Genomic DNA, 14370 nt, shown 5'->3' with positions numbered 1-14370 from the left:
GGGGAGTTCCGGAAAGAAAAAAGATTTGGATGCATTGATGATGGAGCTCAGGAAGCAAATAGAACAGTATGGAGTGTCATCTGTTACTCAGAGATTGCAAACTATGGGGGCTCCAGTGCGCCCATCTGACTCATTGGCCGATGACTTTGCGGAGGCAGGGCCGTCGCCCAGGCAGGATGGTGCGGCACCGCTGCACTCGGCTGGTGAGTCTAGGGGCAACGGTGCTTTGCCTATGGGTCAAAGTAGTGGTAGTGTTGCCACTCAGGCGAATAATATTAATAATGATGTATCACTAGCACAAGGCATTCGAAATGCACTGCTGGAGTATGAAAGGGGTAGGTCCTTAGGAATGCCGGGAGGGCAGGTGGGGGGGGGGGGCGGGGAAGGGTTGGGAGTGCAAGTAGGGGTCGCAGGTGAGCTGGGAGTACAACAGGTAGGGGTCGCAGGTGAGCTGGGAGTACAGCATGGACTTAGTCAAGGGGCGACAAGAGGTGTCATAGATCCAAAAAGTGATGTGCTCTGTGGGGTGTATACTTTGTCATCTTGCGTTTCCAAGAATTTGAAAGAAAAGATCTGGAAACGTGAATTCATAGATATCTTTTCCCTTTTGTTAAGAGAGGAGGAGGATGAGAATGCTTCTTTGAAAGACAAGCTTACCCTCTTTTTGGAAAGGGAAAAGAAACCCAAGATATTCCGGTCTATTGCCAATTGGACATCGGCATTTCATATATTTATGACCGTGGTTATTGAAAAGGAACCGGACATGAGTCCTTATTTAGTCAGGTATATGGATTCCATTATTCGGGCTCACAGGAGATATGGGGGATGGGCTTGGCTAAACTATGATATTAAGTTTAGGAAAAGCATGGCCGATAATCCCGATATCTCCTGGAAGCATCGAGTGGTGGATCTATGGTTAGATGAGATGTCTGTACAAAGGCCTTTCATACAGGATAAAGGGTTTAATTACATGGAGGGTATAGGGTGGCGGGGCGGCCAGCCCTTTCAGTCTAGGCCGGCATCTCAAAGACAATTTGGGGTGCCGGCAGGAAAGCGAATTTGTAGACAGTTCAACAATGGACATTGCACTTGGCACCCCTGTAAATTCAGGCATGTCTGTGGAGTGTGTGGGAGGGGACATTCAGCAGGGCAATGTCGGCAACAACGGGACAGGAAGCAGCAGCCAGGGTACTCTGGTCAGTCGTTGGGGTCAACTAGCTCCTTCACCAATTAGGTTGGAACATATGCAAGTATGGCTGGCACGTTACTATGATAGAGCAAGTGCGCAGGCCATCACATCAGGTTTTGCTTTGGGTTATGTCATTCCTTATGAGGGCCCTGTACAGCACTCCACACATTACCCCAGAAATGCCGTCTCAATACATACTCATCATCAGATAGCAGCAGATAAAATACGGAAGGAGTTGGTTATGGGTAGGATAGTAGGGCCGTTTCGGGAGCCACCTTTTGAAGCCATGATAGTTTCGCCAATTTGGATTATTCCAAAAAAGGAGCCCGGGAAGTTTTGATTAATACATAATCTTTCTTATCCCGTGGGGCAGTGGGTCAATGATTTTATTGATCCTATAAATTGTTCGGTGCATTATGCTTCTGTGGATAAGGCGATAGAAGTAATCAGGGGTCATGGTAGTCAGGCTTATTTAGCGAAGGCTGATGTGGAGTCGGCTTTTCGCTTGTTACCGGTGCATCCAGATTCTTTTCTGCTGCTGGGATTCCGGTTCAATGAACACTTTTACTTTGATAAGTGTGTCCCAATGGGCTGTTCTATTTCCTGTGCCTTTTTTGAGCAGTTTAGTTCCTTCGTACATTGGGTGGTTGAGCAGGTGGCTTCAGCAGGGGCGGTAGTCCATTATTTGGATGATTTCTTGTTGGTAGGTAAAGATGCGGGGGACTGCAAGGCTTTGTTGACCACCTTCAAGCGAGTGGCGGCTCATTTTGGGATACCTTTGGCTGAGGATAAGAACGTTGGACCAGTGAATGTTATAACGTTCCTAGGTATAGAGTTGGATGTGCCGGCCCAGTGTTCTCGGTTGCCAGCTGACAAAATTAGGCGCCTGCTTGAGGCAGTGCGGGCGATGCAACAAGTTAAAAAAGCCACTCTTAAACAGTTTCAGGAGCTGTTAGGTTTGTTATGCTTTGCTACTAGGGTAATGCCAATGGGTCGCATTTTTGCCAGAAAGCTTGCTTTAGCGACTAAAGGGGTACTGAAAGCCCACTATCATATTCGAGTGACACAAGGTATTAGGCAGGATCTAGAGGTCTGGGGATTATTTTTAGAGCAGTTTAATGGCAGAACGTTTTGGCACGACCTTCCGCAGCCTGCGGATGCATTGGAACTGTTTACAGATGCGGCAGGGGCGAAGGTTTTGGGATTTATTTTCAAGGGGCTTGGTGCGCAGAAAGGTGGCCGAGGTCATGGATTCAGGCGGTTATTGTACGGGATATAACTTTTTTGGAGTTGTTCCCTATAATGGCTGCCTTACATATTTGGGGATCAGGATTAGCGAATAAAGCCATTGTCTTTAATTCCGATAATATGGCAGTGGTAGAGGTTTTGAATAGATTATCCGCTAATACAGTGCCAGTTATTAATTTAATAAGAGTGATAGTTTTGCAGTGTCTGTGTTGGAATATATCGTTACAAGCGAAGCATATTCCTGGGAAGCAGAATATCATAGCGGATGCTCTTTCTTGCTTTAAGTTTGCAGATTTCAGATCCAAGGCTCCCCTGGCGGACGACAGGCCGACTCCAGTGCCGGAAATCGTCTGTACATATGGCCCCGTGAAGTGTGGGAATTAGCTCTGCAGGCATTGTCAGCTGCGACGAGGAAGAAATATATCTCAGCTTTTCTGTGTTATATGCAGCATGTGACGGAGCTCAGTAATTGAGGGTTGTTCACCACAGATGCATTAGTGTACTTTATCGCGGCGGCTCGAAGTGAGGGTCGCAGTAGGGCACAGGTGGCTATTACAATAGCTAGTATTAATTTTTTCTCCAAATTGTTGGGCTTGGAGAATCCCACCAAGGCTTTTGTAGTGTCAAGGATGATGAAAGGTTGGCACAGGGTTGTAGGGTCCTCAGTGGATAAGCGCCAGCCTATTTTGCATAGTGATCTGTCTGCCTTGTTTGCAGTTATGGATGGGGTGTGTGACTCACCATTTGAGGTACGGTTATTCCGCTGTGCCTTCGCATTGGCATTTCATGGGGCCCTTAGGGTGAGTGAGTTGGTGGCCCAGTCTAAGTCGGCAGTGATGGACAAGGGTTTGTTAATGCGGGATGTGACCATCACACAGACAGGGATTGACTTACTCATATGCAGCTCAAAAACTGACCAGTTAGCTAGAGGTACACACATATGGATCAGACCGCATTTACCGGATACTACATATCCGTTATATAATCTTCAACAGTACCTACAGATTAGACCTATAGGGGGTGTCTGGCTGCTGCTACATGCTAATGCGTCCCCATTGACTCGATTTCAATTTATTAAAGTATTACAGTTGTGTGTTCCCCGGGCGGGTTTGGAATCTGCAACATTTAGTTCGCACTCATTCAGGATTGGGGCAGCGACTTTGGCTGCTCTGCATGGAGTTCCGTGTGCACAAATTAAACATTTAGGCCGGTGGGGATCGAATGCGTACAAAAGATACATTCGGCCTCCACGTTAGTAGTCCTCTGTTATAGTGGGTGGTCTTTTGCGGTTTGGGGGATACTTTTGTTGTTGCTTTCCTGTGGTTGCCCTAATTGATAACATGTTAATTGCATGTGACTTGCAGGTGATGTGGTGGAGCAGTACCGGATATGGATCTGTGGTCACTCTTATGTGCATTGGGCACATAAGAGGGCAGCTATACGACCTGATGGGGTGAATTTGGGCTTTCCCAAGGGGAAGGTGGATGTACGATGGTTGGGTAAGAGAGGGATGCTGTGGGCTCAATTGTTGCCGACCATCGGGTGGGAGTTGAAGGCTTCAGTGGCACCACAGGTTCTTATCCTGCATGTCAATTTGTACAGCGCTGCGTAACCCTAGTAGCGCTCTAGAAATGTTAAGTAGTAGTAGTAGTATTTAGGGGGAAATGATTTAGTGGGAATGAATAGTGTTTTATTAGTGAAGACGATACAAAATGATCTATTAAAATTGGCGTGTTTGCTGCCCCGGACCAGGCTAGTCTGGTCTGATATTATTCCACGGCGAGTTTGGAGGGGCGAGAAGTCGCATAAAGTGCTTGATGACACACGCAAAAAAATTAATAGGTGGATGGGAAAATGTATGGGGTTAGTTAAAGGGCAGGTGATTGTGCATGAGTTGATAAAAGAATCCTGTGCTGGATTGTATAGATCGGATGGGGTCCACTTGTCTGATGTGGGTCTTGATATCTTCAACTGTGATTTACAAAATTATATTGAAGCCATTACGTTGGTGGTAGGTCGCAGCCAGGGTTCGGGGGGAGCCCGCGGCAAACGAGGAGTCGTTGCCGTGGGCAGTGGCGTAAGCTATGGAAGTTAGGTAACATTAGCGATGAGTACACAGCACCTCAGCAGATAATGTGGCAAAGTGAGTTACTATATATATGTTAATGAGCTGTTGAAAGTTACAATACTGAGCGAAATGGTATGCCTGCATGCGGGCAGGCTTACAGAACAAGATGGACACGGCTAGTCTCCTGGCTTGGACGGCCAGGGGGCCAATAGCTTTGGTTAAAGTGGTAAATGCATCCTTGTACGGGATGCATTTGAATTGACAGCGTGTGCTATAGCAGACAGCACTGAGGAGGAACAGGGTGCTTGGACGGCACAGCCTGTGGTAATATAAGAAAGAAGGGCTGTGTACTCTGAGTGAGATGTTTATCAATGATTGTTTATGTGAAGGTTTATGGTAAATAAATTGTTGCGGACCTGGCTGCGGCCTAAATAAATCCACATTCGTTAAAGAAATTGGCTTCGGGTGTGGTGTTGGATATGAAAGGGGTGTGACTGAGTGCCGAATGCCCGTGTTGTTCTTGGCTACATTTGCATCTAAGGTTGCTAAGTATTTGAATGAGCTTCCACGTGAAATTAGATATCAGTCTCAATAATTATTGAAGACCTATTTGTTTAAGTTGTAGTTCAGTGTTGATTCCTCTATTATTTTCCAGGGTATGCCCAGGGTATCTTGTTCTGTAGGCCCTGCTGAACTTGTGGGGCGTGTGGGGGGTATAGGTGTCAATATAATAATGATATGATTGCCTAAATAATAAGATTGGTCCCCATGCACATGTGTCTCTTCAAAGGACATTTTTAAATAGTTAAGAGAGAGAGCTTGAAGAGTCCAAAGATATAGTAAACAATCCCAGTGTGAAAAAAAAATCCCTTCCAAAGATGGTGACATGGCATGAGGACCATGACCCATGGAGTAAGGAGCTGCAAGCGAAAATACTAACCAATAATTTAGCCCAAGACATGAAAATAATTAATAAGGACATGGACCAGATGCATGATTATACCTTTCAGGATTGGTTAGCTCTTGATGATTTACTCTCTACCTAAGAAGGTATTTGTGCCATAGTTAATACTAGCTGTTGTATATAGATGGATACAGGCATTGCTGCATTCCACAGCTTACCTTGAAAATCTGACTTCTGATCCCAAATGTATAAATGCTGGTCTAGCATGGGTTTGGTCATGACTAACATCTTGGTTACCTGATTTTGGATCTTAGGGAAGAAAGATTATTCAAGTAATATTGGTTATGTTTGTTATAATATTACTCTGTGTGTAAGATTGCCATGCTGTATGAAATGTTTTTCATGTTGTACTATACAAATAATTGCAGTAAAATTGCCTGATGTGCCTACCAGTATAATGTACATAAATATCAATCATAGATCCTCTTCACTTAAAAGAATATGAGACAACTCAAAGCATACAAGTGAATCTTAGAGCAAACCCTCACATTTGTTTTGCAATGTGATCATTTTCCAGAGGAAGCTGACGCAAAACGGGTCCATTGGGACTGTACTGCTGTTTGTTATCCCTCTGAGGCTGAACCATTGAATATACAGACATGGCTCTTCACAGGTAAGTCTTAGTACTATTAAAGATAAGGTATTTGTTCATGAGGACTGTTAAATTTATGAAATTAAAGTTTTTTTGTAAAGGAGGTTTTTTGACCCATGATTAATAATTTTTTACTGTGTGCAAATATAACCTCTGATTCAGGGATCCTTTTTGGTGATTTGCCACAGTATTATGAGGTCTTTTTCCGCCTTCATTTTTGCAAAAAATGTGAGGGTTTGCTCTAAGATTCACTTGTATGCTTTGAGTTGTAATGTACATAAATAGCCAGTTTGTAGATGAAGAGATACAACATGAATATGTAAAAATGAAATGTTTGGAATACGGGGCAAATGATGTAATGGGTGACAAAATCCATGTTCTCATGAATATTGAAGTATTGTTTGAATGATTTCTTGAGAAATCATATGACCAGAGGAGGGATTTGTGGAAGTAAAAGAAGGTTTGGGGAAGTAACAGAGGAATCTGTGGAGATGACAGAATTAATCATATGCTTTAAATGAGAAAAAATAACATTATTTGAAAAGAAGTTTGTTATAACTGCAGTGCTTGTAAATGTAGATAAGCAATGCTTATTTCAAATATACAGATGTTCCTTCCGATAAATAACCAGGGAATCCCCACCTGTTGTAATATCTCAGTATAGGGACATCTATATACTGTCTCTTTTTAGAATTGCTATTTCTCAAGGTTATTCATAATTGTAACTCTTGGAGTACAGCACTTGAGATAGGAGAATGTGCGGATATTTTGGACCATGTGCAGACGAGGACGAATGTGGAGACTTTACAAATGTGTTTAAACCCCTGAAGCAGCGACAGCAAAACGTGGACTTCCCTGTTGGGTTATGATTGAGCTACTGATCGAGCAAGCGACACCATTACATTGGGAGTTAAGTTAAGTAACCGGTGGCTCAGCACAGCACAGCAACATATTGTAAAGCAATGTAGTCTCTTTTGTATACAGACATTCTCTATGATCTCCTCTTTTTTTGTGGAAATAGGCAATGATCTGTTGCTTGTTTATTTGGATCAGTTAGATCTATTTATCAGTTAGATCCTATTTTCTGATACTTCTGGACATTTAATTGTGTGGCGTTTTTTTCGGGGGCCATATGAGGCTGCGCCGGGCTCATGCCTTATAGCTCGTTGACTTTGGGCTGGCTGGGTGGTGTTACTGAATTCCCCCGTTTTTTCTCCACTTTAATTGGTGGTTTTTGCCAAAGTAAGTTGCAGATCATTGGGCCCTGTATTTTTATATAGAATTTACACAGGTAGTGTGGAACTGTGTTTTTGAATTTCAAAAGTATTTTCAAAGGGCCTATAGTTCTACATAATTAGCAATAGCCAGATGTTATTTTGTTTAGTTAGATTTTTGAGCATTTGATGTATATGAAGAATTTGCTGACTGTGTATTTTCTTTGTGCCTTGTGATGCCAATTATATATCATTACGGTTATAATGCCAATAATATATCTTTAAAGTTTGGACATCTTGAAATGAGCAGAATATCTACATGCTGTTTTCTAGTCTTTGTCTTTTTCTTAAAGCAGTCTTCCACCTTAATTAGCCAGTTAGCCAGCCAATATTGTGTGTATAAAAAGAGGAGCTTTGCTAATTATATTTCGAATGGAATCGGACTTAGAGAGAGAGGTTCTCTGCATCTGAGTTCTGTTCCTTTTTTAAGCAATTATGATAATTATCATGATAATTGCTTAAAAAAGGAATAAATAAATTGCAGAGCTGACTTGCTAGACTCATTCTTTGTTTCACAGCATTATCACAGAGGATTTTTCCTGCAGGATCAACACACCTCTCCATCCCCCCCACCCTTTCTTTTTCTTTCTCATGTGTGTTTAACTCTTTGTATGCATAGAACATTGTAGCTCCTTTCTATTTTCCAGAAGATTTTGGACATATGTAAACCACTTAGATCTGCTAGTTAGGCTTGGTGGTATATCAAATTTCAATAAACTATAAATAATGAATGCATAGATAGATATAGATAGATACATAGATAGATAGATAGATCTATATCTATATGTAGATATGTAGATTTATCTACCTACCCATCAAAGTTATAGGAGACAAACGTAGACCCAATCAGATGGAGCTGATGGGTTTTGCAACATGGTAGAGGAGTAGCCTAATTGTGAATGCAGAAGATTGAAAACCGAGGTAACCGGATTCAATTCCCACTGTAGCTCCTTGTGACACCGGGAAAATCAGTAAACCTCTATTGCCCCCAGGTACAAAATAAGTTGTATACACTACTGTGCATATGTTGAAGCAACTATAACTACCTCAAGTGTTCCTTTTACTACTATGGATAACGATTAATGACTTCCTGAAGTGTGAGCCCAGTGAATTATTACATTTGCAGTTGACCATGTATGAATGGACTTATTTCTGGAAGCACTCCTACAGAAAAAGTCAAAGTGCAGTAACCAGATATCACTAGATCTCAAAGAGTGAGGACCTTGAAGATAATTCTTCCTCCCACCACATGGGATCCATCATCTTACTGTTTGTGTGGCCCCAGGTAATATCCTCGAATAGGGATCCCTACACAGATAACTTACCATGCTTAATGCATTTTGGATAGTCCAAGTGTCCTCTAATGCACGTTAATCTGAATTCCTGTGAAGGTGGCAGGACCACATAATTATATTTGCACGTAAATTCAACCCGATGTCCATGTTGTACATAGAGCTTTTCGTCATCTAACCATCTCAGTTGTATATTATTTGTCTTCATTTCTTCGTCACTTGCTGTGCACGGTTCTGGAAAGAAAGTAGAAAAATTATATAAAAACATACCCCCCTGTTTACTAAGCCTCTGGAGGTGCGCTAATGCTGACACAGCCCATTCACTTTGAATGGGCTATGTCGGCATTGCCGTGCAGCTTAGTAAACAGGGTTCTCAGTTTAATTTCTGTAAACATTTTTATCTGAATCTCATTGTAAATGATCAAGAGCTAAACCAATATATTTCATATTAATGTGAAATGTGATAATCTACAGTGGCATCTTTACATTTATAATTAAACACATTGCTATGGCGACTGCCTGTTTGTTCAATATTATTTGTTTATTTTTTGTTCAGGTGTACTTTTGGAAATCATTAAGGACTAATGTGGTACGTACTGGCATGTGCTTACCGCAGCTTAAAAGGGCTTACTGCGGGATGCGTTAAGGCATCCCAAGGTAATTGTGGAAAATGCATTTGCGAACAGCTCGCTAAAAATTTACTTTAATTTTTTTGCAGAGGGGGTGTGTCTGAGGGCAGAGAGTGGGTGTTTCTGTGCTAATCAGTTAGCATATGTGCATTACCGTGTACTGATAAGTGGAGGATTAGCATGTGAGCCCTTACCATCTACAAAATGAGTGATGGTAAGGACTCATGTGCTTAATGTTTTTTAATGCTCACACACTAATGGCAACATTAGCATGTAGCCATTAATAAAAAAAAATTAGAAAATCAGCCATTTTACTGCTGCATAAAAATGATCTTAGCATGCAGGAAAGACCTGAGTAAGGTTGTACTTAAGCCACTTTTTAGCGCAGCTTTATAAAAGGAACCCTAAATAAACACAGATTTAAATAATAAGCAGCATAATACTGTATGTATTGTATTGTTTTGGGATCTTGCCAGGTACTTGTGATTTGGATTGACCACTGTTGGAAACAGGATGCTGGGATTGATGGACCTTTGGTCTGTCCCAGTATGGCAATACTTAAATACTTATATACTTATATAATTCTCACATGTGGTGACGCCATCCACGTCACCCGCTGTGGAGCTGAGAAAACCTTAGTATAGGTTTAAGAGCATAGGCATTTTTGTCCTATTTTGAACTTTTCTTTCTTTTTTCCATGCTCAGTAGGCCTGAGCTCCAGTCAGGCATGTCCCTCTTTTTTCCTGGTGCTGTGTCTCTTTTTTTGGCACCATTGACTCTTTTGATATAGCCATGCCCATTTTTCCTTCCATTGCATCGAAGGATCCCAGTGGCTTTAAGCGCAGCAGTGGGTGCAATAGGACCATCTCTGGCAAAGTCACCCATTCTTGGTGTCTTCAGTGTTTGGGGCCTGAGCATACCCTTTTTAACTGTGTTCTTTGCCTTCGTGTGAGAGAGAAACTTTTTGGAGCCAGGTCCAAATGCTCAATGTCGGTATCGGCATCTTCGCTATAGGCAGCAACGTTGAGAGTTGCATTGGCATCGGGTACATCAGTCCACATGGCTGCTAGACCTGACTTAGATACTGGGAGTGGCCATGCATCGAGTGGGTCTCCACCTGTCTCGATGCTAGCTGCTATGCAGTTCCCCCAGAATTGATCAGCATCGGACCTGACCCCTTAGGCGACATGAGGATTCGACATTGTCCTCGTTGGCACCGAGGAGCATCGATGACCAGCACTGGCAAAGGCCAAGAATCATCGGCATTGATCCCCCTCAACGCATGATGCAAGGAGCTCTGGGGTGAAGAGGGAGCACTTGGTCCCCAAGAAGCGTTGGCGCCAGGATGACCATTCTCCCTCCATACAAGAGGTGACGATGTGTGGGTCTCCTAGCAGGCAGGACCAGGCATCTGCTTTGACTCCAGTAGTTCAGCAGCCTGTCTCTGACCATACTCCCCATCCTTTCCCAACAGCCTCTCTCAATGAGCGCATCTGGGCCCTGCTCCCTAAGCTTTTGGCAGAATTCTTAAAACAAACTGCATCGGCGTCTGGGGTGCTTGCGCCTGCCATGCCTCTTGGTGTTGCTCTGCATGGCCCTCAGCATGCGGTGAGATCTCCAACACTGGTGTCATGTGCAGCCCTGGAGTTGACTGCTGCCCATGCCGGCATCCTCTCGATATCAGTAGAGGAATCTTCACCAGAGTCGAGGCAGGGGATAACACCTTGATGCCTTTCTCAAGGACATGGTTCCTCCTTATCAAGGCAGGCTCGGTCTCAGCCCTCCCACAAGGAGTTTCTCGCTGACACCAATGAGGAGTGCTCATGGGAATCTGATGAGGATCCATGGTACTTCTTGGAGGAGGATTCCTATGGTATCTCATCTTATCCCTCCCCTCCTGAGAAAAGAAGAAAATCTCCACCTGAGAGTCTTTCCTTCTCATCTTTTGTACAGGAAATGGCGGCTTCCATTCCAATTCATTTGGAAGTGGAGGACGAGCCCAGTGCTAAGAGTTTCGAGGTCCTGGTCTGTGACGTTTTTAAGAGACATTCAGGTGAAGAACTGGGAGTCCTCTCTGCCTGGCCCTGTCCTCCTTAAGAAGATTGACACCTTATACCAGATCCATAGCTCCCCTTATCATTCCTTGGTGGTGGAATTCACGCTCTAAAGGGCCAGGAGTTCTAAGGACTTTGCTTTGGTGCCCCCTGACAAGAAAACTAGAATCCTGGACTCTTTTGGGTGGAAAATATATCAGGCCTTTATGCTCATCTCCTGCATACAGTCTTACCAGCTCTACATGATCCTTTACTTGTGGAACTTCATGTGTAGTATGACTGATTTGGCAGATTCTCTCCCATAGAATGAGGCCAAATCTCTTTGCCAGTTGGCCAAGCAGCAGAAGACATGTTGTATGTTCTTGGCTAGGGGTGCCTACGACACTTTTGATGTGGCATCCTGGATCTCTGCTGAAAATATAACGATGCACACATGGTTGTGTGTCTCTGACTTGGACCCGGAGGTGTAGCAGAGATTGGCAGATGCCATGTGTCAATGGGATAACCTTTTTGGAGAGAAAATGGAGGAGTTTGCTGACCTCATCAAAAAACACACTGATACCATTGATACTGTCTCTCACCAGATGCCTTCTGCATGTGCCTCCTTGTCTAAAAGGTTTTTGGGCAACTCAAAGAGGGGTCCCTATTACTCACAGAGGTGTAGGAATGCCCCTTCTTCACAATCCTCAGCATGTTTGTTGTTGTCAACAGCGTGCACCCAAGCCTCATCCAACACCCCAGTCAAAGCCAGGGAGTTTTTGAATGGCTCCAGCAGAGCATAGTCGCCATAAATTTGACCATCCCAGATGAACTGCCAGTCAAGGGGTGGTTGAAGTTTTTTCAGGAAAGGTGTCCCTTATAACTTCCAACCGGTTCTTCAAATAGTTCATCTCAGTTACACCCTTCATTAGCGACAGAGACCACCAAATTGCCCACTAAGAGTGTCTCACTTCAGCTCTCAGGGCAAACAGGTACTTGCAGAGAACCTCTCCACCCTTCTAGAGGTCCAAGCAGTAAAGCCCATTCCACTAGAGGAAGAAAGGCAGGGATTGCATTCCAGGTACTTCCTCGTGCCCATCAAAACAGGGGGGATTCATCCCATTCTAGACCTAAGGGCCCTGAACAAATTCCTGGTCAAAGAAAAGTTCAGGATGGTTTCCCTGGCACCCTTCTCCTCATGATTCAGGAAAACAATTGGCTATGTTCATTGGACTTGAAGGATGCTTACAGTCACATCCCAATACTTCCAGATCACATGAAGTATCTTCAGTTTCAGCTGGGGACACATCACTTCCAGTACCACATGTTACCTTTTGGCCTTGCACCGGATCCCAGAGTATTCACCAAGTATCTAGCTGTAGTCACAGTGTTGCTACGCAGACTGGGAGTCCATGTGCTCCCTTACTTGGACAATTGGCTGGTGAAGAGCACATCAGTGGACAGTGCTCAGGAGTCAATGTGGAGAACTACTTGGGTGTTGGAGCTGCTAGCGTTTGTTTTAAACTACCCCAAGTCCCATGTGCTCCTGGTCCAACAACTGAGTTCAGTGGAACCCTGCTAGACACACAGAGGCATGGGCTTTTCTCCATGTGAAGAGGGCAGACATTCTTGTTGCCCTTTCAAGTTCAAGCCAGCCATCAGGTCACAGTTTGGCAGATGTTGAATTTGTTGGGCCACATGGCCTCTACCATCCATGTGACACCCATGGCATGTCTTCACATGAGAATTTCCCAGTGGACCCTAGCTTCCCAGTGGTGTCAGGCTATGGGGAACCTAGTGGATGTCATTCAAGTGGCACCAAAGCTGGTTCAGTCTATGCTTTGGTGGACAATTCAATCCAATTTGACTCCAGGACTCCCATTCCAAATTTGTCACTCTCAGAAGGTGCTGATGATGGATGCATCCCACCTGGGGTGAGAAGCTCAGTTAAATGGACTTCATACTCAAGGTGCTTGATCACCCAGGAGAAGGGTCTCCACATCAACCTTAAAAGGGCCAGGAGTTCTAAGGAGTGCTTCTGCAGTTACAGGCAATCTGGAACACTCTAAAGGCTATCAAAGATCAGCTGATGAACCAACTTGTACACATTCAAACAATCAGGTTGCAATGTACTACACCAAAAGCAAGGGGGCACTGGATCACACCCTCTGTGTCAGGAGGCCATCCGGGTGTGGCACAGCAGAGGTTGGTAGATGCCATGTTCCGATGGGATAGCCTTTTTGGAGAGAAGGTGGAGGAGGTCGCTGACCTCATAAAAAAACACACTGATACCAGGCTTGGGATAATGTGGCATATAAATGTAAAAACAGCAACAACAACAAAAAAAACCTTTATCTTCCACCTTTTAAGACATTGCCAATCCAGCTGGATGATGATGGCACAAGGAAAGCAAGTTCAGTCCAGTGAAGACTAACTCAAAATAACCTGTTCCTTAGCTGGGCTCTAGTATTACCATATTGAAATGTGAGCATAACCATGCCTCTGTGGTTATGTTCCGCTAATAAGTAGGCTGGAGACACTGGGGCTCATATTCAAAGCACTTAAAGTTCCACAGCTTACTATGAGGGGCATTTTCGATATGATGTCCAAATGCCACTGGAGACATTTATCAGAAAACATCCAAAATAACAGGAGCATAATAAAAAAAATGTCTTTGTTATAGAAAATCCATTAGATAAATGTCTACAAGTAAAACAGCCTAAAAAAGAGAAGAATGTCTCCGCTGCTCCTCAAAAATATGTCACGTAAAACGTGCAGCTGAAAACGTTACTACTGCGGTAGCATGCAGACTTTCCCGTGATGTGCAAGATGTCTATATATTTATACTCACATGGAACAATGTTCTAGACAGAGTAAACTTGTCCCTCAGAAGAAAACCAAATTACTCAGTACAAGAGACACAGCTCGCACCTGTGCCTCAAATATAGGAGTCTGCTATTTAAATATCACCACCACCTGCCCCCCAGAAATGTCTCCCTGCGAGCATGGAGACAGATAAGAGATAGCCTGGCAAGGTAATTGTCCAGCATTGCCTGCCCACCCCCGTAGCACAGTAGCATT

The 14370-nt window shown here is 43.8% G+C and overlaps 2 protein-coding genes across 13 annotated transcripts in view; one reads left to right on the top strand and one right to left on the bottom strand.

Moving 5' to 3' along the window:
* The window catches only part of CFH (complement factor H), a 463465-nt gene that overhangs the window by 76283 nt on the left and 372812 nt on the right, over positions 1 to 14370 (bottom strand). For all 10 annotated transcript variants that reach the window (XM_030205903.1, XM_030205897.1, XM_030205902.1 and 7 more), the window contains one exon: positions 8661 to 8861. In XM_030205903.1, coding sequence (XP_030061763.1) covers positions 8661 to 8861 — 201 coding nt within the window. The remainder of the gene's footprint in view (positions 1 to 8660; positions 8862 to 14370) is intronic.
* Positions 1 to 14370, top strand: part of LOC115471930 (cilia- and flagella-associated protein 251-like) — a 95248-nt gene that overhangs the window by 79827 nt on the left and 1051 nt on the right. The window lies entirely within an intron of this gene.

The sequence above is a fragment of the Microcaecilia unicolor genome, chromosome 6 (assembly GCF_901765095.1).
Source record: "Microcaecilia unicolor chromosome 6, aMicUni1.1, whole genome shotgun sequence".
NCBI classification, from domain to species: Eukaryota; Metazoa; Chordata; class Amphibia; order Gymnophiona; family Siphonopidae; genus Microcaecilia; species Microcaecilia unicolor.
The sequence above is the reverse complement of the archived record's forward strand: the minus strand, read 5'-3'. Positions and strand labels throughout refer to the sequence as shown.